Genomic DNA, 26744 nt, shown 5'->3' with positions numbered 1-26744 from the left:
AAGGCTTGGGTAAAAACAAATACCATGTGTTACCAAATGAAAAACAAACAGGAATTCACACATGCAAAATAGAAGTGAAGATAACAAGCAGTTTGTAAAATGCAATCAGAGTGACCCAGCAAGAAACAACATGGAAGATTATTTGAGCCTAATAGGCTTCCTAAGATGTTAGGGTGTAAGTTAATAAAACTGCTCTACAAAAACTACTGAAGCTTTTTGTAACTCATTAAAAAGAAAACAAAGAAAAGAAACTTAAGGAAATCAAACAGAATTTATGATTGCAGATAATAGCATGCAATATAATACTATAATACATATAATCAAAGTTTGTAGATGCAAAGGCGCTCTTGCAAAGCAGTTCTTTGTTTTTATGAGGTCATTACTAAACAAAGGCAGAACTAGAGAAACTCGGTTCCATTTCTCCTGAGTTATCCAGAATTTCTACTAAACTCTGTCCAACGCAGAACAGGCCATGAAAAACAATGAGCTACGAGGCAAGAAGGTCATCCACAAGACAAAAGGACGTAGTGAAAATGGTTGACATACATTTTCCTTTTCAAGGACAGGTCAAGACAGATCAACTGTTCCTGCTCTAAAAGAAAATGGAATATCTGGTTCAAATCAGAAACTAGAATTAAGGTGATCTGGTACTAGCAGATCTATCAGAACAAACTTACTCTTCTTTCTGCTTCACATTTTTCTTGCTTACTCATTTATTTGTTTTTATTATATTTATTGCTGGTTTGTACAACAAAGACTTTGATAGCTCACTGATCATTATGAAGAAGTTTGGGGGGTTTCTTGCTGATACCAGGAGCTCTGCTCTAACATATGATCCCCCTCTGGGACAGCACTATGCAGAAGCTTTGCCTCTTCCTTCTTTAGGGCAAGATGGACTCTGCCCTCATCTCTCCCTGCTCGGCTTTGAGCTGTGGAGAAACAGTATTATTTTCTCTCTAGTAAATGAAGTCATCAGTAGTAAACACCATTAGGCAACATCCTCAGCATATTGCAAGCAACTCTCCAAATATTAGACAGTATCATGTCCCCCTAGCTCATTCCTTGCCTCTGCTCCATGAACAGAGGCATATACATACCCAGACACAAACATACACATATATGCATACTGTCTTTGCAAGCCTGTTTCCTATTTGTATATACACATACATATCAGCATTTGCCTTAAAAAATTTTAAGAAAAGAATGGATTTGTGGATTGAGTTAACCTATATATTTGGAATACATTTCTCCAAGAATACTGGCAATTAAATTATTTCCTGGGAATAATTTATGCATATTTTATGTATATCATTAAAATACAAGAACAGTGGATACCAAACAATTCCAGAAAAGGAGTATGGCAACCCAATCTATAAAATCTGAGAAGCCCTAGAAGAGAGTGCTCTGTAATATGGCAGGTGATATCTTGCTTAAATTTTTCATTGATATTTGGACAGCTGATTTATCAAGTATGAATAAAACTGGGGTGTTAAAAACAAGCATGTTGTAGGTGACACTCAGCTAAATCAGATTTTTGAGACAAAAAAAGCCTTTATTTTCTTAATTCAACAGAAACAAGTGAGGTCTCATCTGCAAATGTCCAACTCTGATCCTCACCATATTCAAATAATCTTCCCTTCCAAAGCTGTACATTTGATTTTAACAGTTCCAAAAGGACATTATTGTTAATTAAATTTTGTTGCATCTGTAACCTGATTAAACATTGCCTTTAATCTCATGAGTACATGCATCTCATTAAATCAGGAAAATATGCTGCAATCTGGCTGCTCTTTGAAATATTCATTTATAATACTAAAAGCTTTTTCCACTGAAGTTTGAACTACTCTGCATGATTCTCTAGAACCTGTTAGTTGTTAGTATAGAGTATACATTGTTTACAAACCCTTTCTTAATGTTCTTAGCATAGTTATCATCCCTCTTTGCTTTGATGGAGCTTCCTTTTGGAATGCTTTTCATACAGCAAACTGTAGTTACTTAGATCCCCGAGAAGCACAGAGTGAAGAAAACATAGATATGCATTAAAGGTTTTTGAAGAAAATGTATTTTGAAAATTGGAAGAAGGTGTAGTGAGAAAAAGTCTACAATTTCAGTTTGGTATAGTTTAGTATTGCTTTGCAATAGTGTGAATCCAGCAATGTAGAACCACATCAAGAAGTTAAGCTGTGGAATAGCAGCCTATTTATGACTGATAGCTTAAGATTTTGTTGTTTTTTTGTAATTAGTGCTGAAAGTGCATAAAAAGATATTGTGCAATACAAAATAAACACAGACCTGAGTTTATCAATACCCTTATGTCAGTTGCATTCCTAAACTCACAGTGGCACACCCTGCCTGTATCTGCCTAAACTATTTCTAAGGCATCTATCATTTTCGTATCTGAGTGCCAAAGTCAATGTAAAAATATTTACTATGGGTGGGGACAAAGGCTGGTTGAATTCAGAGGAAAGTACTGTATATAACTGGGTACATACTTGTATTCTTACAGTCAGTAACTATAGTAAAAGTTTAGGTTTGGGAGCTCGTGTTAAAAACAAGTCTAAAGAGCAAAAACATAAAACACAAAACATTAAAAAGTAATAAATGAGCCCCAAAAGAGGAAGAGGGGGCAGGGATATGAAAATAGAAGGATAGTAATTAAATCGTGAATTATAACAAACCCAGTTTTTAATCATATTAAAGAATGCCACGTATCACTACTAGCTGTATCTGAACACATCAAAAAAATCAGAGGCATCAAATATTCTGTCTAAAATTATCTACAACAGGAAAACTGACTGGACATTTTGTGTTCACAGGGAAATATTAAGGCAACAAATACTAAAAAGAGCACATGTATGCCCTGACCTTTTATTTTCTATTAAACAGACGCAATTTATTTGCTACGTGGCAGCGGCCTTACTATCCTGCTCCAAATATTTATGCATGTTTCTCTTTCCTTTCCTGCAGGAAGGAGTTTTTCATGGAGAATAAAAGAAAGCTGACTTCCCTCATGAGTTACTAAAATTGTATGATGCAGTGTCTAAATGTCTTTCCACAGACTTTTATGCATGTGCCACAGATTAGCTGTTCACACGGCTGGGGAGCTGTCTCATAACCCAGGACCTACCCCCACCCTAACAACCTCCTGTGCAAAACAGAGCTGGGGGACAGGCTGTTTAGGAAGGCATACAGAGAGGCAGCCAGGAGAATAAGGGAACTGGATCTGTCAAACACACATCAGAAAAGTTAATTTATGTTGGCCATGGCCAACTGTAACGTGAGCTGCAGCATCATTTTATTGAATATATCTTAAAGCACTACAGTTATTTTTGTTGTAAGCAATAAGTCGATATAATGCAGATTTTGGAGGAAGCTGAGTTGTTTCTATCAAAGTGTATTTGAAGTCCTGACCACGCAGCGTTGAAAGGCTTTGTTCTCTTCAGCTGTTATGCTGGTTTCCTATCATAGACTGATAAGATTCAGTCTAAAGTTCAAGATGAATTATTAGTTTTGGTTTCACATTTATAGGCAAGACCAGCTACTACACAGCTCTGAAATGAAGTTATTCAGAAACTTCTGTCATAAATCAAGATCCTATGTAACTCCAATATTAACGCCTTTTTATTTCAACTCACTGTTAATGCACAGTCTTTTCCCTCTACTACAAACCTAACAGCAGCAATCTGAAAGCCTCTCTCATCTCTAAGTGGCAGGAGGAGAAGGGGATAGAGAGGAAAGGGAAGGGGAGAAGGACTCGCATAAAATGTCAAGGCTAATGGCCAGTGATGAACTCTGAGTTGAAACAAATATCAAGAAGTTTTGTTACAGTCTTGTAAGCAAACTTAAAGTTATATAACCCTCTTTCTGAACACAGTGCAATAAAACAAAAACCAAATAAAAACAAAACCAAAGAAATATCCATTGTTCAAGTCATGCATTCCTGAATAAAACTGGTATAGAAAACACAGATTTAAATAAGTGCCTCCACCAGTTTTTTTAAGCACTCCTAGTAGGTGCCCAATTTGTGCCTAATTTTCATGACAATTTTTATGCATGATGTAGCTTTCATAAAACACAACAGTTCAACTTTTCTGGAAAGGTGGATCATAAGTCTTCTTACAGAAGACTTGAGGCTTGCATACTGCATCAACTTTTTTTTTTTAATCACAAGTAGTCACATGCCTTTTACATAATATACCATCTCCCCACTCTAGATGGATGTCTATGAACATCGCATCATATGATTAAGTACCTCATCATATAACAAAAAAGAAAGCATTTTAACAGCTCACAACCAGGCCATACATGCAGTACTGAATATTCCTGCCATATGACTAAAAATGTAACCTTCTTTAATCATGTGACAGGACATATAGTAGGCACCTGATAAAGTGCATTCATTTGGGGATCAACAGTTTTGCATCCTATTCCATTACTGGGCCAGATCTCTGGGCCTAATGAAAAGCTTGCATTGATGCTTTGACTGCAAGGCCCACGATGTTTTGGACAAATTCAAACTCAGTCTACAATTTAATTGGTGTTTATTAAGCTTAACCGGACTATTTTGGTGCATTTCATGGCAATCTGACAGTACCAGCTGACCCATTTTGTAATAGCTTTCAGAACTTGGGGCTTCTGCTGATTCCTTTCAGCACTATCAAAACCTCCAGAAATCTTTCAGAGAAAACTAGTGGTATTTTACAAAGCCAGAGAGGACTTAATATTACACAAATGGCAATTTAACTCATTAGTGGTCTGAATAAGTTTGTCACATGACTTTAAAAGTTTTTATGTATGCAAGAATGATGGACTAAACAAGATGCATACACAATGAATTCAACCACTGTTCTTAAACTATAGACCAGATTAAATTAGAAAAACAAGAATTTACAGGAAGTGTCATAACTACAGTGGAACAATCTATATGCACTCAAACCTGCACAGTTCCACCATAACACAACATTCGGGAACAAACTTAGAACTATTCCATACTCCAAAAGCCATTCTTCCTGCAAGCTGCTTAAAATAGATTATATGGACATGAGATTAAGACCACTATACTGTCTACATAGCCAAAGGATCTAGAAACTACCTGTCTATTACATGGCATCTCAGTCTTCTAAATAGACAACCAACTGAAGAGATCTCAGTAGCTACGGACTTGATGGGATTTGGCAACAAATAGATTCTGGAGGCACAGAACAGAGCTTCTGCTTCTACTGCTTCTTCCCTTCATCTGACCATAAATGTGATTGGTTACATTGTTACTTAAGACTTTTGGTTTTGCTCCTCCATCTCCACTTCTGAAATACTATAATTCCTCTCTGCAGGTTCTCAGGTTACTTATTCTAACTCTCTCTGCTCAGCTCTCCACTTCTCTTTTCACTGAAAAAAACCCTGTTGCTAAGATGACCCAGTCTCACAAACCATTTAGAACTAAGTATGAATTGTTCAGCATCAGTATTTTACAGGGTTAGTATTTCACACATTCAGAGAAAAATAAACACTTCCTAATCTCCACGTGATGCTGAAAAAGGCACTCTAACCAAACTCAAAGCTTTCTGAAGCTTACTTGAGCAAGGGTGATTAAGCAATGTTCCACCTTTTAATACTGTGCCAACCTTTGCCCTTTAATGTTTACCAAACCTGTTTGTTTGCTTCGTCACTGTCCCTTTTAGTACACTTACTTCTGCTGTCTTCCTAAACTGTCTAAAATAACTTATAACACATACATAATCATGTATGAATTTTCTCTGTAAATTCTTTTGACAAATTCCTATGTATTTTCACCTTACAACGTAAAACCATTCTGCCTGAATTTATTTTTTATCCTACATGTTCTCATATACAGACTACAATACAGTTTATTCAATAAAGACGTAATTCTGAAGTGAAAATGAGATCTCCTAATTTCATTCAGTTCTCCCTGTTACATGTACAACTTGTCATCAGGCACATTGGTTTCAAAACAAATATTCCTTAAGTATAAAGGCATACTCATTTTCCCCATCCTTTTCAAGAATAATAGTAGTATTCTATGAAGAGAGCCTTTCACTAAAACAGGTCTAAAATTAGTACTTTGAATAACAGCAGTTCTCTTGATTTTTTGCTATTACATTTTGACACACCATAAACTAATATGTCTGTCTTTGGTTCATTTTTTTCTCCGTGATGTACCCAAACACTGCACCCACATGCTTACCCTAGACATCCTCCTCTAACATTTCTTGTTTATTCTGCTGCATACATATTCATTTTTGTATCACCGATTAATCCCTAAATTTATATTACCATTTTGCCAGTAAATGCATGCTCTATTTTAGCTACAGATATATACATATTAACAATTTAGGCAGACATACACAATCCGCAGTGCACATACAGGGTTTATACCTGTCACATAGCTACAGTATAAATCTAATTTCAAATGCAAATAAACTTGAATAGAAATAAATCCATTCACTGCTTAGAATACATGACTTCTTTTCACTGAACATTTTTTACTGCCCTCCTTTCTTTAAATAACATTTTTCTTTGAAAAATAAATTAAGGAAAATCTCACAAGAAAAAAAAAAGAATAGAGCACGTCAAGATATCAGGACCATCAAAGCAAACATGAGTTTACTGTTGAGTTAAAATCTCATACATATCATTTTGAAAAAGAATAAGTTATGAAATTATCATGCTGTTTTACAGAAGACGGATGTAACAAAATGAATGTCTTTTATTAATTTGCTAACAAACATACACCTCAGAAATGATCCAGTTACAAAAATGTAGGACAAATGAATCAGTTAACACAGGGATCCCTTTCTGCCTTTCTTCTATTTATTCTAGTGACTGTTTTAATTAAAATCAGTATTTCATATACAATATCTATTCCCATCCATTCTTCTCTATCTTCTCCTTCTTAATTTGAGCTCTGTTAAAAAACAAACAAACTTACACTTTCTGTTTTTGAGTTTGGGGGCAGAGGGGCCATAAATTAACCAAAAAAGAAAAAAACCCCAAAATCTCTGCCTACTCACTCTGGCCTGAACAGCACAGAATCAGATAAGTACAAGTCCTTCCTAAGACTCCTGTTTGAGTTTCTGGGGGGAAGGGGAAAAAAGGGATAATTACCTAAGAATTCAGAGAATATAAAGTAGTTTTTAAAAAGCAGATACGTATTCTTACTTTACATCTGGAACATATTATATTAAACTTCAGATGTGAAATTAATTTGAGTGACAAATTAGAACTATTAAAACTATCTCTTTCAACCCAAGAGAGTCACTCTGAGATTAAAGAAACAAATATAAGCACTGACAGCAATGCTCTATAAAGAAAAGTAAACCTGACATTTCATGACAACCTGTTCAGTGCTTACCAGGTATGTGCCACGGTGAAACGCCGCTGTTTTGGTATGTTGCTATTCAAAAGCATCCTGCGTAAAAGCCTCGGAGAATTTCTAGGAGAAATAACTGGAGACAACCGGGGAGAAGCAGATGAAGACTTCCTAGATGTCCTAGGTTTTCCATGTTGCAACAGGTTTTCCCTCAGGGTCTTCACAAGATCTTCATTTAACCATGGATTTTGACAATGTGAATTATCCACTTCAGGAACAGTCAAGGTGTCTGGACTTGTCTGCTGAGCCATGTTTTTCCCAAGTAAGTTTGTTATTAAGATCTAATACAATCTAATACTAGTTTGACTGCTTAAAATATTTTCTTTCTAAATCAGTTCCAAAGAAGCGTGCAGAGCTTCAACTCCAGTTCAGCCTATTCTGTTTTCAACATGGTGTCCCCTGCCCTCAGCGTCTCTGTAAGGATAACGATCTGCAAAGAAAAAAGCAAGCTAACTCCTCCGCAGAAACCTATTAAACATTACCACTCCTCTCACAGTCCTGTTGCCAAAGATCGCTTAGTAGCTATCATAGCAAGTGAGCAGGGGAGGAAGAAACTGCCTAGCACAGTCTTTGTCAGAGCTATAAAGCTGCCTGTTAAACTATTGGAACTAATGTGCTGCAGCTGCTTGAGTGACTTCTGGTTATGTACATAAAAAGTGCTGGAGGAGGGCTTAAACATCAGATGCATGCTCAATTTGTTCAGTTATTCTTTGTCTGCTTATTCCTGAATCTGCAGGGAGGTTGAAAGGAAGAGAGAATGTCAAAGATCCTCTTCTGTTTTTTTCCAGGATCTTCGGTGTTTATATTTGTGGTCCCCATTTACAAATGAAGATTACAAACTTTTATCTCTTAAGATATCAAGCAACCACTACAATCAAATTGTGTAAAGGTTTCCCCTCCGCCTCAAAAAAAGGCAGGTTCATCAGAACCACTGTGCATATGCATTTAGGAAACACTTATACTTCCTAGCTTACACTTTCCAGAAATATAAAACAAATGTGAGGCTAAGATCTGCACAAAAAACAAAATCAGACTCTAACTACTGATATCTGTTCAATGACATATTTTAATTCCATATATCATCATATCATGACCACTACTTGGGTTAGGAAAGTGCCTTATTTCTATTCACAGCTGGTGATGAAACAAACTATCTAATGATATTAAAAGAGAACCTTTAAATTATAAGACAGCAAAAGTACTTACATTTATTTACTATTAAATTTCATTTTTGAAATATCTTTTTTTTGTGGCATTATGCAAGCAAGATACTGCTCCTGCAGTTTTCTGATCCAAAAAAACTTTTGCATTCAATCCTCTAGTATTTTTTTTTTAATTAGAATAACTTACTACAGCTATTCAGAAGAGGAAATACGTATAAACACTCATTTTTTTCATGTCTGACTGACAGTGGACAAGGACCTGTAGAAACCGATGGGAAGGCAGACATTTACTTAAGCTTAATGCATTCACTATTACGGCAATGACAACAGCAAAATCTTTTCAGCTATACCCATTCCTCTTGCTCATCCTACAAGAAGGAATGATCACCATCTTATGAGATATTTCTTTTTAATAGAAAGAGATTGGCTACATATCATTTTCATTTGTGTAATGTATTTTTCTTTTTTACTTTATCTTACAAGGCAGCATTCCTTTGTGGGTAAGAATTTTATTTTAGCAGCACACAATGTCCAGGCTTTCGATAGGGTGAAGGGTGCTCGACCACAAGTACAGGGCCATGTGTTACAGGCAAATTCTGTTTTCTGTCTTAAGGTGAAACTAGAAATCCTGCAAAAGCAGCCCTCTATCACAACAGACAGGAATCACCTCTGCACTTAGCAGCAAAGCCACAATTCAGGATAAGCATTAGAACGAGAACATCATGATTCTGACAGAAGTAGAGCAGAACTGCAACTGAAAGGTCAACTTACATTAAGAACGACATTGTTATCATGTGTCAGCCCCATTATGTAGACAAGTTTAACCGTACTACGTCATATATGAAATTTGATAACAATGTATTTACAAATTTAACTCAATATTGGACAGTGCTACAGAAGGCAGAAGTCATTGGGCATTGTTTCTGTATATTTTTCTAAAATTTCACACAAGATTTAATCAGCTTGTGAAAACTAACATTGACCAAATATGGACTAAAACCCAGATACAATTAAAATTACAGAAACAGAGCTTAAATTATGCTTCATTAAGAACAAGATTTAAACCAGAAATGAAGTGTTAATCATGAACAGAGAAAGAATTAGAATTAAATCATTACTGCATAACTAAAATAATAAATGCTTCCACTTCTTTTCCATTGGAAGAGTAGTGTATATGGCACTGCCCCGGAACAGGTAGGCAACATAAGCAGCATAAAATACAAAAATGCTTATCTGATCTTTACGAAAAAGAAAAATATTACTTCTCTCGCTATTAGTCTATTTGCTATTTATTAAAAATGCTACCAATCCCATGTGAATTCAGTCATTTTTTTCAAACAATATAGTTTGTATAATGAAATCTAGGTTGTTTTATACTATGAAATACTGCCACCTTATGTTTATTCTAAAGCACAGTTTTAAGACAGCACTACAGGCGTGGCCTTATAAAACTAGACAGTCTTTTTGGAGATCAATGAATCAATGAAGTCAGTAAGACCATTAACATTGATGTCAATGGACACAGGCTCACACTAAGTTGTGCTACATTAGAAGGATGAGTATAGAACAGGAATGTATTAGTCAACAGATCGACAGTTTTATTTCCCCCGTTCCTAAGAATAATTAAAACTAAATCCACAAGAATGATTGTCTTGACATGCGCTAATAGGTATTGAGCAGATGTGCCACATATTCAATGAGATAACATAAAATATGTGCAGAACAGCAGGGTAAGGCCTTTTAATAGGAAAACTGAACTCAACCATTATAAAGTGGCACAATTTGCATGAATAGCTACTGAAATGCTTTTCCTTACTTTATTTAATGGGTTAATATCTGAACTTCGACATTCCACTCCCCAGATACCTTATTGTGACACAATACCACCTCCTCCTCCCCCCCAAAAAAAGTTTGGGAGTACTAAACAAAATTTTCATGCACTGAAAACTGCAGACCAACACTTTTAATTGATATAAACTGTCCCACACACCAAACGATTTAACAGTCTCTTGAGCTAATTTATGTCAGTGCCTAGGACTTACATGTACTAAGAAAACCCTCAAGCTAATTCATGCTCATGAGGTTAAATGAAAGCCTTTGGACTGTCTATAATGCAGTCTACAAATGTAAGCAGTCCCCACTGCACTAAGAAGCAGAGGTCTAACTTGAATTTTGGGTACTACCAGCAATAACCGATAACCAGTATGTCATTTAGACAGAACGTTCGCCAAATAGTCAGGGGAGGGGAGGGGAGGGGAGAAGTCAAGGCAGAAAAGGATGATAGTATGGGGTAATATAGCTATAAACTTTTTTCAGGGTACTAGAATAAAGCCTTGAAAGAAAACTGTCCTCTACAGAAAAATGATCATTCCCAGTTCCTTTAGCTACATATTAAGAGTGATACTAAAAACACTTTTTTTTTTAAATAAAGACAATGATTCATCAATGAACACCCCTACTTGATTGTCTCTTAATAAAGACATACCTGATTTTCCTATTAACATCACCACATCTATTACTAAAACTAGGAAGCCTTGTCAACTGCTTCCCTGGGGAGGAAGGGGGAAAAAATCTTCAGGGTAAAATCAAAAGGTATTTCTCCTCATATGCTGAGAAAGGAAAACACAGGGCACAAGTCTTAAACTGCTATAGGGTTTTTAACCATTACAGAAAAAAAATGTACTTCTCAATGTTTTTTGACAGAGTTAATTTTCTGAGCTCTTCTCTAGTCCTAATAGCAAAAAGGGATTGCTGAACATAGGCTGTTAAATTCCACCAAAAAAAAGATATTTACTGCTTCTTTCAAAACTGTAACATTTGAGAGCTCATACATTACACTTGTCCAAAAGGTAATGCTGATCCTGCTTTAAGCATGTCCATATTGTATGTCCCAAGTGCATTTGGCTTCCCTTCAGATTAAGATATTCTAATTTAATATATTCACAGTTAAATCTAATTTTGCAGGTTTCGCTTGGTCACAGCTGCATAGGTAAGAGTTATATCATGATCAAATTTAATCCAGCCTACTATACGTTTAACTAAATCAGATTAAGGCTCAGAACAAAAGCATGGAGCTACGATCTCCTTGCACCAGAACATCAATATTATAAAAATCTAGAGGTAACCAGGAGCTTGAGATACTCCTGCTCCATTCTAATTACAAGTTAAAGACACTAAAACATAAAATTCAAGCATTAAATTCTTGTACTTTTCAAAAAAATTAGTTATGAAATATGCTTATTGTGATACACCTACTTAAATATCACAGGCTTAAAGTTCTCACATTTCTGTTAGCCATTAGTAATAGAAACAGCTATAGCACGCAGAGAATAAGCTGATAAAGTAAGTCTACAAGTAACACTGTGCAAGATTAAACATGTGTTTGATATCATATAAAAGAGACTAAACAAGGATTAAAACATAATTTCTCTGCTACAACCAGTTTGAAGACAGAGGATGATAAGTTACTTTGATATTATAACTATTAATCAAAAAATAAAATATTTGATGAGATTGCAACTATTTTTAATTACTTTTAACACAATACACAAACAGTTGCTCACAAGGAGGAAAAGAAGCTTTCTATATGAAATGCAAAGAGAATACATTACTCAAATATATTAAACAGGATTAGGAAGAGAATTCAAGGTATATATAGGAGTGCAAGTGAAAGAACAAACCTCTCAGGTACTGCTTCTTTGAAAGCAAGTGGATCAAGATCATAGGATACTTTCAGCTGGTAGGGATCTCAGGCCATCAAGTCCACTTTCCTGCTCAAAGCAGAGCCAGCTGTGAGGTAAGGCCATATTCAAGTACCAGAGCACCTGAGAACAGTGCAGAGTTTATGAAGAGAAAAGGAAACAGAAAGCCAGACAAGGTGGTGAAGAATGGGTGCTATAATCCGGTTTAATTTCCTGAAGCAAATGACAACACTGTGAATCACTATCCTCTGATTGAGGAGAGCCCTAGTTCTAGCCAAGGTAGAAAATGAGAATTGATGCCATGATTCTCATTTAGGAAGAGAGTTTCATGTGTGAACAGAGGAGCACAGCAGTGGAGGAAGAAATAAGGATAAAATGAGAAGCAATTAACAGACGACAGGAACACTTAATAAAACGTTACATACCAGCAAAGTTTATCATTGCTGAAGAAAATCAGATTTTGTTATTTGTATATGTTTCTTATAATTTGCAAACTCTGCTAAACAGCTTATTTTCATAGACTCAAGAGTTGTGACCTGATGATCGCATTACAGTGTACCTCTTCGTAAGTGCACGTATTGTACTGTAGATTTTTTACCAGTTAATTTACAAACCAAAAGCACTGAAAGAGCTGTTGTGCTTCCACTGATTGCTCAGTCCTGAATTCCTACATTTAAAAACAAGTGTAGTACATAAAAATGCAGGGCAACAGTAGATTTATAACATCTTTTCACACCTTGAATCCCAGTGAATTTGTCATTAGTAAAATTTAGATACTTTTGCAATATGATTCTAATACCACATACCACATACCAGATACTAGATACCACATACCACATACTCCAAGGGCTGATGTGACAGTCAGGGCCTGTCCAAATGCAGGTAGTGCTTACCTGTCAATCTGCCTAACAACTGCACTCACTGCCTACAGAGCAGACCATAGGTACCAGCTAGCTGCAATAGGTGACTAAAAAAAGTGTTGGTTGTAACTAGCATAGAAATGGCAGGAATCATCTGATAAAACTCTTTGATAGATAAAGATACGGGAAATGTATATGCAATTCTAAAAAATCCAAGGGAATTTCAGGCTATTGCACTAATTCTTCATATCTGATATAAGTAAAGCATTCTGACATCTTGTATTTTATTTTCCAGAATGTCTTAATATAAAAATGGCACCTAAACCAACATAAAATGATCAAATTGGGTCAACTTTTCCATTTAATAGTCAGGCAGACATACATTTAGAAGTATATTTTCAGAAAGAGAAGAGCAAAAAGAAAGAACAGCTGGTGGCATGCCCAAACTGGGGCATGGTATGTTCACCATGTCAACAAAGCATTTGCTTTCACTTAAAATTTTAGAGCATTTCTATTCTTGATAGGTTCCTAATAAGAACTATATACATAATTTCAGCTTTGTCTTACAATTTGGTAAAGTGGGCTTTTTTTGTGTGTGTATTTGGAATCATTGTCACGATTCTATGAAAATAAAGTACTGCTCAGTTGCTGATTCCTCCAAATGGGTTGCCAAATGATTCTTATACTTTCTTTTTTGTGCATGGCACAAACAACATGGATAAGAGAGCACAGAGTATATGACAGTAAAGAAAACAAGCAGATAAAATGGCTACTTTTGGCGATATGGCCAGTGTCCAATTTAATAAAAGAATAATAGAAGATTTTGTGATTCCTGCACAAAGGCTTCAGCAGTATTTTATGAAAATGTCAGAGGAAATACTTGGACAATGTTTTACAAAATAACTTGCTAAATGGAATACAGACCCATAACAGCTTCTAAAAAAGCTGCATACCCAATAGAAATATTTAAACAGAACAGCACAATGTGTTCCTGGAGAACAGATTGAAAATAGAGATTATCTCTCAAATCTTTGCAAGCTTAGAAAACTTTCTACAGTTCATTGTAATAAGGAGAATGAATTAAGGGCACTTCCAGAATTCACTTTGTTTCTGGAATAGAAATCTGTAACCTAAAAGCTGTTAGAGGCCAACCACTGCTAGTCTGCAATTATTGTAATAAATGGTCTGTCAAATAACTCCAGCTTAAAAACACACACATTCCCATACATACACACAAGAAAACAAAACAAAAAAGTGGGGGAAATAGTCATCTGAAGAGCAGTCTAATTAGTTTGGTTATAAATGAAATTATGTCAACACTGCATAAGATAGCCTGGAGACGTCTTTCTAACAAGATTAGATGTTCTTTCACGTAAAAAAAGGATTAAGAAAAATTGGTCTTTAATCACAAACTTCCATTAGAAACAGTTGCTGACACAATCCTGTCTGACTACACGAAGGAAGCTATCAACACTGGGAAATAAAGTGGCTTTACTATACCAGCCCTCGGAAAAAAAGGCCTCAGCAGAGATGACACAGGTTAGCATATCTAACAGAAACTTCAGACAGATAAGAGTACCATGTCTTTAAAAAACTGATGCGCTATGTGGTAAAAATCTTGGCTTACCAGGAAAAAATAGGAAGACGTATCATTCCCCACACACATGCATTTACAAAAAAGTGAATGACCTCATAAGACAAATAAGAATAAACAGAATGGCAATATCTGTAATTTCTAAACAATTCTGTAAAAGAACATTTCCTGGGGTAAGATTAAAGGAAATGAATGTACTTTTACACAATTACAAGACCAGAGAGGAGCATTAGGCAGCGTTCCTGCCCCTGCAATGTATAAAGATATCTGTTAACTATTAAAGTTAATTGTAATTGAAGGAGATGGCCCGGCATGAGCAGAAACCAGCTATAAGCATAAACTGCTTTGCAGAGCAGTCATGAGGAAAGGGGAAAGTAAGGGACAGGGGACAGGGGCAGAGAAGGGAAGGGAAGGAGTGTCATCCCCCCTGCCCCCTCCCCAGTCAGCATGTACCGAGGGGTAGGGGCTCGGTTACAAGGTAGAGCAGCTAGGCAACTTCAGGTCCTGTTCTTAGATTCCTGCGGGCTAGACCTGTGAAAAGCACAGTTTGAGCTTTTGGAAGATCAATTAGCTTAATGATAAGACTAGAATTTTGCTTGTGGATGTCAGTGAATACACGATGGAGCTGTAAAAACCTAAGGATTATAAAGTATCACCAGAATTCAGCAAAAAGCATACCAATGTTCCAGATTCCTAAACCTTGGAGTTTATTTCTGAAGCTAACAGGAGCAATCGCTCTTACCAAACGAGACGGAACGCAGGCCCTCCAAGCATGGTGGTTAAGCCGAGATATAGTGCACAAATAAACAAATACATTTCTGAGAGGTCAGACACACACGCAGAAGAGGAATCAAGGCCATCTGTTGTATTTCAAGTAATCTGTTATTATGACTGTGCATTAAAAGCTGGGATGAATTCAAAGAAATATTTACAAACTTTAGAGAGGTTATAAATAAAACATTAAATCTGAAAGTCTAAAATAAGGTTACATAACTAGTTCATTGTCTGTAGTTAAGCTATTATTTGATCAAGAAAATAAATACATCAAAAGAGAAATCAGAGCTACCGAGAAAGCACTATTATCAGAGGATTTTTCAGAATTTGGAGATTTCTGCTCAGGCTTGTCAACTTATGAAAGGTCCAATATGAGCTTATTATTATAAATCATTTTTAGAACTGTCCCGTTATTGAAAATTATGACACAATTTTGAACAGATAAGGAAAGCTTTTATGGAAACCCATTCATACATTTTATTCAGAGTCACTTTTGGTGTCTCTTCTAGAGATATTAAAGTTGTCATTTTACACATTTGTTAGAACTGGAATTTAAAAAACATAAAGGATCTGCTTCTAGATTGTTATTAAAAACTCAGAGACTATTCCCAGGCAGCTGATTAGACTTTTGGAACAAGTTTGGGGATGATATATTGTGTGTGGGGAAAAAAGTTCCTTCCCTGAATGGAGAAACTTGGGCTTGAAATACTATGAACATATCAAACTTTTTCCCTTACAGAGTTGCCCCGTAAATAAGATTTTGGTAAGTCCTTCTGAAATCAAGTTAAGTAGTTGCGTATTTGCTCTCTTCACCTTAAGATGTAGGAGTCAGATGATTTCAGGCAACTTTTCATGGACATAAATGGAAACTGGATTTGTACCGTGCAGAAAGGGTACAATCTGAAATACCTTTATTTTCTTCTGCATGTACAATAAAAAAATCTTCAAAATCCCTACATACTTTTGGTTGCATATGGCTTCTGAGCCTTTCATATAACAAGAGATCTATTTTTCTGTATGAGCAATATTTTTCGTCCTAATAATTGCCCAAAGGTTTGGGGAAATTTTCTGATAACTTCTGCAAGAAAGAAACGCCAAACTAGAGTACAATACACAGTAGAGAAAGGTAATGCATAATTAATGCCTTAGAAGAAAATAACAAAGTTACTTTTTGAGTGCATCTAGTTAAAGACATACCAAATCATTTATTGTATGGCATATATAATTACAGAGGAATGGAAATATATTATGACTAATTATGAAAGTTAAGCATTACTGTTCCTAGATACCCTGAAGTACTGCAAAATCATTTAGATAAGAGGGTCATAAATGGGCTATCAGGTTACAAAATTAATACAATTATGGTGGAAGGCAAACATATTTAGTAGGCCTTTAGAATCAGCTTATGGACTGTCCAAAACTAGTACTATACTGAGGTTTTGTGCCTGAGTCTATTGACTTCAAATGGGTACAAGAACAATCTCTACATTGCAAAAACTCAAACATGCTAAAAGCAGTTTTCACTCAAAACTTAATTGAAGGTTTGATTTGTCAGATCTTTAGTTGTATGCATGGATGAACTCAAATTAATGAGATTACACATGTTCTGGATAGGATGCTTAAATGAGTAATTTCATGTAGAAGTAGGACAATGAAATAATAGGAGAAATCATCAGTCCACTGTCACTCACTACAGGAAAAACCCTAAACCAGAAGCAGTTCTTACCTATTACAGAATTATACACATCTGTGTCAGCACTTCATCATCAATTTTAAGGGAATCTATTTTTGGAGAAATTAACGTTTCAGATCTGCTTATCAGATAAAACATTAATGACAATGTCATATCTTTATAGAATATGTTAGGCATTTGTGCTTTATTAATACCCCTGGATTACTGACTGAAATCAAAGCAAGCTAAAATGACAAAATTTAGGTGAAACATTTGAGTTAGACATCCAAAATTCGAAGCTAAATCTTAAAATACCCTATCAGTTTTGAGAGGATTGACTCTTTACTGTTAACAAAGAACACACGTAACAGCCCACTAAAATGTAGTTTATCATTAAGTGAGAAAGCACATGTTAGGATTTAGAAGTGGTTTTATGAATTTGAATGTAAAACATGAAATTCATTAGCTAAAAATCGAAAGGCCAGTCCATGAAGGAACATAGTATTTTGTGATTTTATAATTCTACTGCTTGCTGCTTGTTTTGACAATGTTTGTTCTTATTATTAGATTTCAGATAATTAGATAATGTCATGAGATTTGTATTAAGCATAAATACAACATTGGGTCTGTTTATACCTTGACTCTAAACACAAGGGGAAAAAAAAACCCTAAAAATGAGAGAACTTTTTCTTGAGGTTATATTACTTTCACCGACTAAGGTAGCTTGGCTTAATGAGAACTAACTTAATTTTCTGTAGGAAGATTTACCTTTCCAAGTTTTATTATCCCTGTTGTTTGAAAAGAAAACATTTTACAAGTGGTGGGCACCTACAGCTTGCAGGGCCTCGAAAGCACTAAGAGGCCCGAGGCCCCAGGGCCCAGGGCCCTGGTGCCCCAGCCAAGCACAGATCCCCAGCACTGGCCACAGGTGTGCTGGGGACTGAGATGGGGATGGGGATGGGGATGGGGACGGGGATGGGGATGGGGATGGGGATAGGGATGGGGATGGGGATGGGGCCAGCCCTGCTTCCTGCTCTCTCAACTTGCTGTCCCTGGATGGGCTCCAGACCTGTTGTCAGTAACGTTGGCTCCAGCCCCATCTCCTGCTGCTGGCCTGGCAGTCCTACTGCACTCCCCAGGCAGGCCCTGCCCCTGACTCCTCTCCTCCTGGCCCTGTCCAGGGCTGCTGACAGAGCCTGTCACCATCTCCACCCCAGCCCTGCTCGGGTGCACAGGACTGCATCCTGTCTGCCCTGCAGTCAGCCTCTGCCCCAGCCCATCTGAGCAGTCCTGCTCTTGCCACTCCTTGACACAGCAATATCAGTACCTAACTTCTAAAGCAGTGTAGAGCATTATTCTAATGTACAGTCAAAAGGTCTCTAAAGAGGTATATAAATGGTCTACCTTGACAGAACAGTCAGTCAAAGTGAGATGTATCAAACCATTACAAGTTCATGTCTACAGTGACTTTCGAAGGCACAAAATTGAAATTGTACTGTTAGCAGAACACAGGAATTTAAAGAGAAAAAGAAAAAAAGACAGTATGTTTAATTTATCTTAAAATAGAGTTATACAATCTATCTTTCCACTACAAAAATTATCCCAAGAAGAAGCAGTCAAATCTGTAGGACTATCAGAAGAAAATCCTCCAGCAGTCAAAATACATTCTTTCCTCTTTGTATCATGCAGAATCCCAGGAAGGCTAGTGCTATTATAGTTTACTTAGACAAGTGCAACTGAACAAGCAGAATTTAGATTTTATAAATTTCTGGGAGAGCTCTGGAGGTTTAAAACTTTCCCTTATTCTTTGGTGTATACCTCTCCTTTTCCTTGTCGTGTCTTCTTCAAATGTAGATAGCTTCATCCTCTGGTGACTAAACATTATTGATTAATAACATTCATAGATATAAAAGACTGTAATTGCATTCAAAGTAATGCTAGTAACTTTGGTTCAAAAAAAAGGAGTGTTTTCTACAAAATTCACTAGAATGACAATGTTCCACAGGAATGTACTGACTCCACTGAAAACTCTTAGGGGAGGTAGGCAGCAAGCCAGCAGGTGGTCTGCCTACCCTTCAGGTTTGCAGGCTAGCCGCTGTTACACTGCTCAGTTTCCAAGCAGACTTTTTCCCAAGGCTCTGCTGACTATATCCTATCTATATTTAAAAACCAAATCCATTGTAATTGTTTTAAAAACAAAATATTTTAAAGAAGTGACACAAAAGAAAAAAAGTATTTCATGTGGATAGTTGTATTTCTAACATTCTTTCCAATGAGAAATGTTCAGAAACACAGTTTCTGAATAAGTCTGGATTTCTTTATTGAACTAAAATTTCATGAACAATCTGATGCCGCCATGCTTGCTCTACACTTCTAAGCACGACATCTGTATTGAAAAGAAGATAGAAATAACTAGACTAATGAACACCTACTCACTGAAACGATGCATCAGGTAAAAAGGGAAGTGGTTTCTTGGTATGCCAAACTGATCTTTCAAAACTTTAGGTCCTCTAAATCTGGCAGCTACGTTCACAACTAAAGGCTGTTGCATCACGTGTGTGTTTCAAAGAGGTATAAATGGAGTCCAAGTAATCAGTAACTGCTAAGTTTACAGCTAGTAGAAAGAAAATGCTGGAGATCTGACAGAACATTGCACTGAAGGCACACTTCTGAAATGTGCCTTACCTGGAGCTTGCATCAGAAAATGTCTCTGTAGCTAATGGAACCAGATAAGAAAAACACTATCAGCTACCTTTCACAACAGAAAAAATACCAGGGTCGTTAGAGAACGTAGCAGTAGGGTGACAGTATTTGTTAATGGTCACTAACATTACTGATTTTAAGATCACTAGCTGATCCTGTAAGCATTGTTTCCACCAATGTTTTCTGTATCTTTCTGCATTTCCTTCAGTTATGTAAAAGCTTCTGTGAACATCATTTACATGCTACTTACTCACTCTCCAAAAATCTTTCATTAAAATGATCACTGACTTTCTTGCACTACTAAAGACATTCTCTCAACTTGATACTCTTGATACTAGTATTTTATTATCTTTTACCTATGATATTAAAGATGGGTTTCTAACCTATGCCAATGTTCTTCTCCAAATCAATTTTCATTATTACAAGAGCCAGAGGACATCTTATACTTAGTACATTCCATATGAGTGATGTGAAAAATACAGAAAGAAGGCACAACAGGCACAGGACAGCACAGTTATCCAGGCCAGTGATTTTCTCCCTGAGTTGTTGTGGGTTCCACAGGCCGTATACCCTTCCAAGAGGGCTCTCCAATGCAAAAGAAATACAATTAAGTTTCTCTAAAGGCAGTAGGGTAGAAAGTATTATCTTCAAACTGGACTGTGTATTTAAAAGCTGCTATATCTGAGAGCTGTTAGTGGGAAACCATAGTGTCTCACATAGCAGAAATTTGTCTTTCTGAAAAGGTTATCAGTGGTGGCTTTACTTGGAAAGAGATGATGGCATGCAGCTCTCTGACATACCTTCAGAAACTCTTGATTTTGAGGGCACTAGGGCTAACATATTGAGTTTAGAAGGGTGCCTACAGTTAGTATAGTGCTTGCATTTGGGGATTGCTGCTGCCTGCCCTGATAAGGAGCCAGAGCAGTTAAATACTATATCCTAGAAAGTATCTGAGATATACATGGACATTTTCTCTTCAGTGAGGTTAGAATACCTTTAAAGATTTTAACGTGGCTCTAGCATCACTTGCTGAATGTAGAACTTTGGGTATAAGCTGAAAAGTCCCTTGCCATTGAAGGATACTAGAACTAGATACCTCTTTAGGGAATAAGAGATCAAAACTGCCTTATCTAAACATCTGCAGTAACCACAGAACTGCATTTTATATACTGGTTGCACAATGAAGTCCTACAAATGAGCTGGCTCTCTGGGAATCAAGGCTCCTCTTGAGGTTTGGTGGAATGGAAAGAAGATTAACTGAGTCAGTAACTTTTTGCAATATTTTATTAAAGTTGCTGATGTAAAAATGAAGGGTAGCAGAAAAAATATAACTTTTCAGCTGAAACATCAAGGCACTTCCATTCCTTTGTGAACACTGCGGCTCTAGTCTGTCCTTTTTAGTGTCAGTGGCTTTCATTAGTGACGAAGAAACTCACACCTCCTACATGGATCTTTTTAATGGCTTTTTTTGTTTGTTTTTAATGTGGCCATGGAAGAAATCATGTTTTGTCAAATGAGACTGGCAGGATCCAAGAGGGCAGAGCTGATAAACCGTGTCACCTCGAACAGTGACAGAAGATGTCCACAAATGAGTGAGATGAACCTAAGGAGAGTGCCAAATACCAAGAAAATAAGAAAGACCATACTGGGTCAGACCAAAGCTTCATCTACCTGAGTATCCTATCTCCAACAGTTGCTAAGAGTAAATACTGATGGAAGAGTAGAAGACGAGAAGCAGCATGCAATGACACTTCCCCATAATACCCAGTTTCCAATAATTTGCAGTGTTTGGCACATCCTAAAGCAAACTATTGACTTTTTTTGACTTCCACAACTTAATCAGAAACTGAATAAAGAGCAACCTATTTTTGTTCATTCTGAACATGGGAGATACTGGTATCTTTATCTCTAGTAAGAATTTATAATCCTCTTGCATTGAACTCTGTGGAATCTGCTGGCCTCCATGTAATCTTTTAGAAAGATGATTCTGAACTGTTTGAAGGAAGGAAACATAAAGTGAAAGACTCTCTCCAACAGCTGGAGAGTGGTGATACAGTTCAATGCTGGGGTACTGACTACACCAGAAACGGCAGTATTCTTTTGCAAAATAGTATCTAACTGAGTGGTCCCGAAAGTGGCCTAGCAGAGAATTTTGAATATATACCATGGTGGGCAAGACGTTTGGGAGAAAAATGATTGTGGTGCCCAGATGAGCTTTCTCTTGGGAGCTTTCATTTGATCACATCTTGATGGTTACACAGAAGATTAGAAGAGGTTACAGGGAAGGCAGAGGCTAAGAAAAGCAAGGGGTTGAAGTGCTGTCACTTTCCAGCCCCCAGGACCCTCTTGCACAGGTGGATATTGTAATTCCTAAGCTGCCTCAGATATCAATGTTCCTCATGAATCCCACTTTGCAGAAACTGTGGCAGAGGTCTGGAAAGACCTCTAAATCTCTCATCTCTAGAAAAGGACCTGGAGCTGGTGTGTGTGTGCTGCTCTGACAAGGCATATGTTACCAAAGGAAGATGAGGCAGTTCAAGAAATGAATCATAAGAAACCCTCCATGCATACCTATAGTATTACTGTATAATGAATGGTTCAAGTGCTTGGGTTTTTTTCCACCTGCTCAGCTGCCAGAATGAGTGTCTAGTATCCAAAACAAACCTCTCCTGACAACCCTTTCAGATCAGTCTTGGAGCTTAAATGGAAGAGTAGAAACAGGAAAACAACTTCTGTGTCCTGAGGACGTGTCTTAGATCCTTCTATTATCACATAAATTGCTCCTAAAAAAACTTAGCATAAAAAATTCTCTAAAAAAGCTATGAATAAGCATCACAGTGTAAATGTGCACTCAGGCAAACACTCAAAGGAAAAATAGAGGGTTTAGGATTAAGCAAAAGAGAAAAAGTACATAGGAAAGGGCATATGAAAAGTGGTACACAGAGGAACTAGAGTAAAAAGCTGGAGGTCTGAGAAATAGCAGAGATGGTGCAAGAATAAGAACAGTACCAAAAAGTTAGTTCTGCCAATTTTGCTAAATGAACAGCCAGTCCTTTGGTCATCTGCCTCAGAGGAAACCAAAACTCTGGTGGGATGTTTGTGTTATTGTCTATAGACTGTAAATGTCATTATACTGATGGAGAGTTTTACAACTTTAGCTCTGCATACTGGGGAACCCTGATATGTCCAGGACAGAGTAGGGTGCGGGTTTGTGCCTACAATCCAATTTTCAAAGTCATACGATGATGTCACGACCTCATCCATCCACACAGACAGAACTCTCATCTAGGCAATCATTATCCTCCATCCTTTTTCCTAGCCTTGACAAATACAGTCTTGCCAGCAATTCAGAAAACTGTTGAAAAGAATAATTTTCCTGGTCAATCACTTTCCTATGACACCCTACTCAATTTTCTCTCTCCATCTCTGTTCCTTTTTTGCTGATGCAGACTGCCTGCCCTCACTTCCCAAACTCTTCTCTGACTATTCCACTCTACCTCTTTTCTTTCATCTTGCTGAAATCTCAACTTCTGCTTTAGATATACATTTCCCTCAACACCCTGACATAACTAAATGCCTTCAAGCTGTCTCCAAGATAGCCCTTCTCTTAGGAGAAGCTGACTATAAAAATCTGCAAACCTTATCTCATTATCTACCTTCAAATTCTCCTTTGTAGTAACTTTAGAAACCTGACAAACTAGACCACTGAAAACAATACTTACTGTAACCTTATATTCCCTTCTTCATTTCTCTATCAATCTATTATATATTCAAACTGTAAGATCCATTTGGCAAAGAATGTTGTTTTGGTACATTTTTGCTTTTTTTTTTTTAATTTTTTTTTTGATTTTGTATTGCTTAGAATTTAATACCAGGACTATAGCTACCACATAATAAAGTAACATAAAGAATGAGCTAAAAATAGCAGTAACAGTTTTAATTTTTCACGAGTACTTGAAAAAACAAGCCCAGGGTTCTGTTAATATCCAACAAAGTATAATGATCTAGAAGTACTAAACAAATATATTAAAATCAATTACAATCAGCTGTAAATGAAGCCGATGGTAGCTACAAAGCTTACAGTAGGAAAATGCTCAAAATCTACCAAATCGGACACCTGGAAACATTTGGGGAAATACAAATAGAAATTCCCCCTCTAGCGGACAGCAAGAACAACTACAGAGTTACAGTAAAAACAAGCAGACTATCAAAAAGCTAGGTTTTTTACAATTCATTAATTGTTACAAATATATTTATGTTATATATTGAACAGAACAACACACTGCAGACTAATTTGATTTCAATAATCATGAGCTGAATGGATTGAATGATTTTTTTAATAAAAAATTATTATATAAAATCCACTCTACTGCAGTTCCTCTGAGCCACAGCCAAGAAACTACAGCCCCACTGGGCCATATTCCGTACAATTACAGAATCAAAAGCTTCAATAAGCAGCTCAAAATTTAACAGATATTATAGAGAACAGAGAGATAAGACAAAGAGAAAAATATAATAAAGCAGAAATTACCATCACGTAAGGCAGTGATTCACATGCAGTGGTGATATATCAAGATTTTGAACACAATGCAGATACAGAAAGTCTGAAAGAGGACTTCAAAAACAATGAAATAAATATAAAATATATCTGTTGATGTTCTAAGGATAGCTTTTCCCACATATGAGAGGGAGAAACAGAAGAATATATTGTTGGAAATCTAAGAAGAAAGGCATTGTAAGTTCCTCTATCAAAGCCAGGTGCTAAACTCTTGCAATGTAATGGGAGATCATTAGTGAGCTGAACAGGAGTAATGAAGGATTTTGGAGGGGAAGACAATCACTTTATCATTGATGTGATACAGAAGTGAGTGTCAGAGGACTAGTGCAAAGAAGAGAGGACATAAAGAAAACCTCTCTCTTGTTTTCCCATTTAGCTTGGATAAACAGAACAGTTTTACAGTTTTCAAGTCCAAAATTAGAAAAAGCAATATATAATGATAAGATTGATTTGAAAATGTCATCACTATTATAGGAAAACCTACATCTTAGAGTTATTGTTCAGCTTTGAAGGATTTTATAATTTTCTGGAAAGCCAACAGTTAAAGCAGTGCTCAGTTCTGATTACCGAGAGCTGCAGATGCTTGTGCCTTCCGGTCAGTTCCAGTCTCCTTCTCTCGTCCCTCATACGCACGCACTTGATTACAAAGCTCACTCCCTCTCTCTTTAACCTTCTGCTCCTAATTTTGGGTTAATTTCAGCCTCTTCCCTACTCCAATTTTCCAGGCTGCAGCTGCTGTTTTCCCCGTTAATTTTTGCCTTCTGAACACAGTTAGAAATTACAACCTGCAGTCTGGATGAAGAGAGGCACAGCTGCAAGTCCTAGTGCCTGGAACAAGAGGCTGGAATTGATTAAAACCAAATCCAGGGTTTGAAGAGGAGAGAGCAAAGCAGAAATTATAACTGGCAGGTTTAGCTCAATATGTTCTAAGGAGGAGTGGCAGTGTTTACCGAAGAAAATCAAATCCCAGAAGTGCGTAAAGTTACACACAGAGTTGCAAGGTAGTCCCAAATCGCTGGAAAGTAGAGATCCTTAGACAAATGTAGTTAATCAAACTACATCTTCTCCAGCATGATCAGTGATGCTTCATCCCAGTTAAATCGTATCTGCATGTAAGCATAGATCAGTAAAAACATGTTTGGTTGGTACTTTCTGTCTGAAAGAGCAAAACTTGTACGTTTCCAACAGAGTTCACGCCGTGGTGCCCTGTTATACACGCTGTGCTGGGAAGCATGGTGTGTGTTCAACACTCTTTTTTTCCTCCTCACAAGAGACTAATCAATCTCTAGAGCATCACCTTTTTCAACTGATGGAACTGAAAGCCCTATGGGTATCATTGCTGGTATACAAGGTCACATAAGGTGACTGGAGGATGAGAGGAAAGACATATCAGGCCATGAGACAAGCTAAGTGGCAGGCACTAGGCTACAGCTCAGAAATATACTTCTAGCTGAGCTCCTCTGAGTGCAGAATAAATACTCTATAGCAGCAGAGACGAGACAATCTGGTACATATGGCACCTAGGATCCCAGAGTGGGAGAAAAGCCATGATACATGAAGAATGCCCTAACACTCCTCAGCAACATTTTTGGCCTTTTTCTCATCCTGCTTTGCACTAACCTTAGCAAGCAAGTACTATCTTGCTCTTTGTTTCTCCTGATATATGATTAGAGCCACATTCTTTATTAATGACGCTACCAGCAGTTTTTCTCAATGATAAGAAGTTCCTTTTGGTTCTTATACACATTTAGTCTTGAGTATTTACAAATCTGACCATCTCCTTTTCCCCTGCACCTCCAGTCTTCTGCTAAATTTGAGTCTTCTACATTCTCAACAGAGTACGGTTGCTATGATAATACCACACTCCTGGCAGGGAGTGGAGGCTGCAGTTGCTAAAATGGAGAGCAGGGCTGCTATTCAGAAGGACATACAATGGCTGGAAAAAATGAGTGGACAGGAATGTCATGAAGTTTAACCAAGGTAAATGCAGTCTTGTGTCTGGGATGGAATAACCCCATGCAATGGGGGTGATGGGTTGTTAAGCTAGAATGCTGCTTTGCAGAAAAAGACCCTGAGTGTCCCCATGGGCATCAAATCAAACATGTTTTGGCAGTATGGCCTTGCAGCAATGAAAGCCAATCACATACTAGGCTGTATTAATGAGAATGTAGTCAGCATTGAGGCAGGTGATATTTTCCTTCTCGAGACCACATGGAGAGTACTGTGTTCAGTTTTGGGCTTCCCAGGATAAGAAAGATAATGATTTACTGCAGTGAGTCCAGCAAAGGGCCACTAAGACGAGGCTGAGAAAACTGGGCTTGTTCAACCTTAA

The 26744-nt window shown here is 37.0% G+C and overlaps 1 protein-coding gene across 3 annotated transcripts in view; it reads right to left on the bottom strand.

Moving 5' to 3' along the window:
• Positions 1-26744, bottom strand: part of LOC135325140 (3',5'-cyclic-AMP phosphodiesterase 4D) — a 604546-nt gene that overhangs the window by 346806 nt on the left and 230996 nt on the right. The window contains exon 1 of one of the 3 annotated variants that reach the window (XM_064502791.1): positions 7370-7932. The exons of the other annotated variants lie outside the window; for them this stretch is intronic. Coding sequence (XP_064358861.1) covers positions 7370-7638 — 269 coding nt within the window. The 5' untranslated portion in view covers positions 7639-7932. Of the gene's footprint in view, positions 1-7369; positions 7933-26744 lie in introns of those variants that run through there. 3 annotated transcript variants of the gene reach the window in all.

Source organism: Dromaius novaehollandiae, chromosome Z, assembly GCF_036370855.1.
Source record: "Dromaius novaehollandiae isolate bDroNov1 chromosome Z, bDroNov1.hap1, whole genome shotgun sequence".
Classification (NCBI taxonomy): Eukaryota; Metazoa; Chordata; class Aves; order Casuariiformes; family Dromaiidae; genus Dromaius; species Dromaius novaehollandiae.
This window is presented reverse-complemented; position numbering and strand designations above follow the sequence as displayed.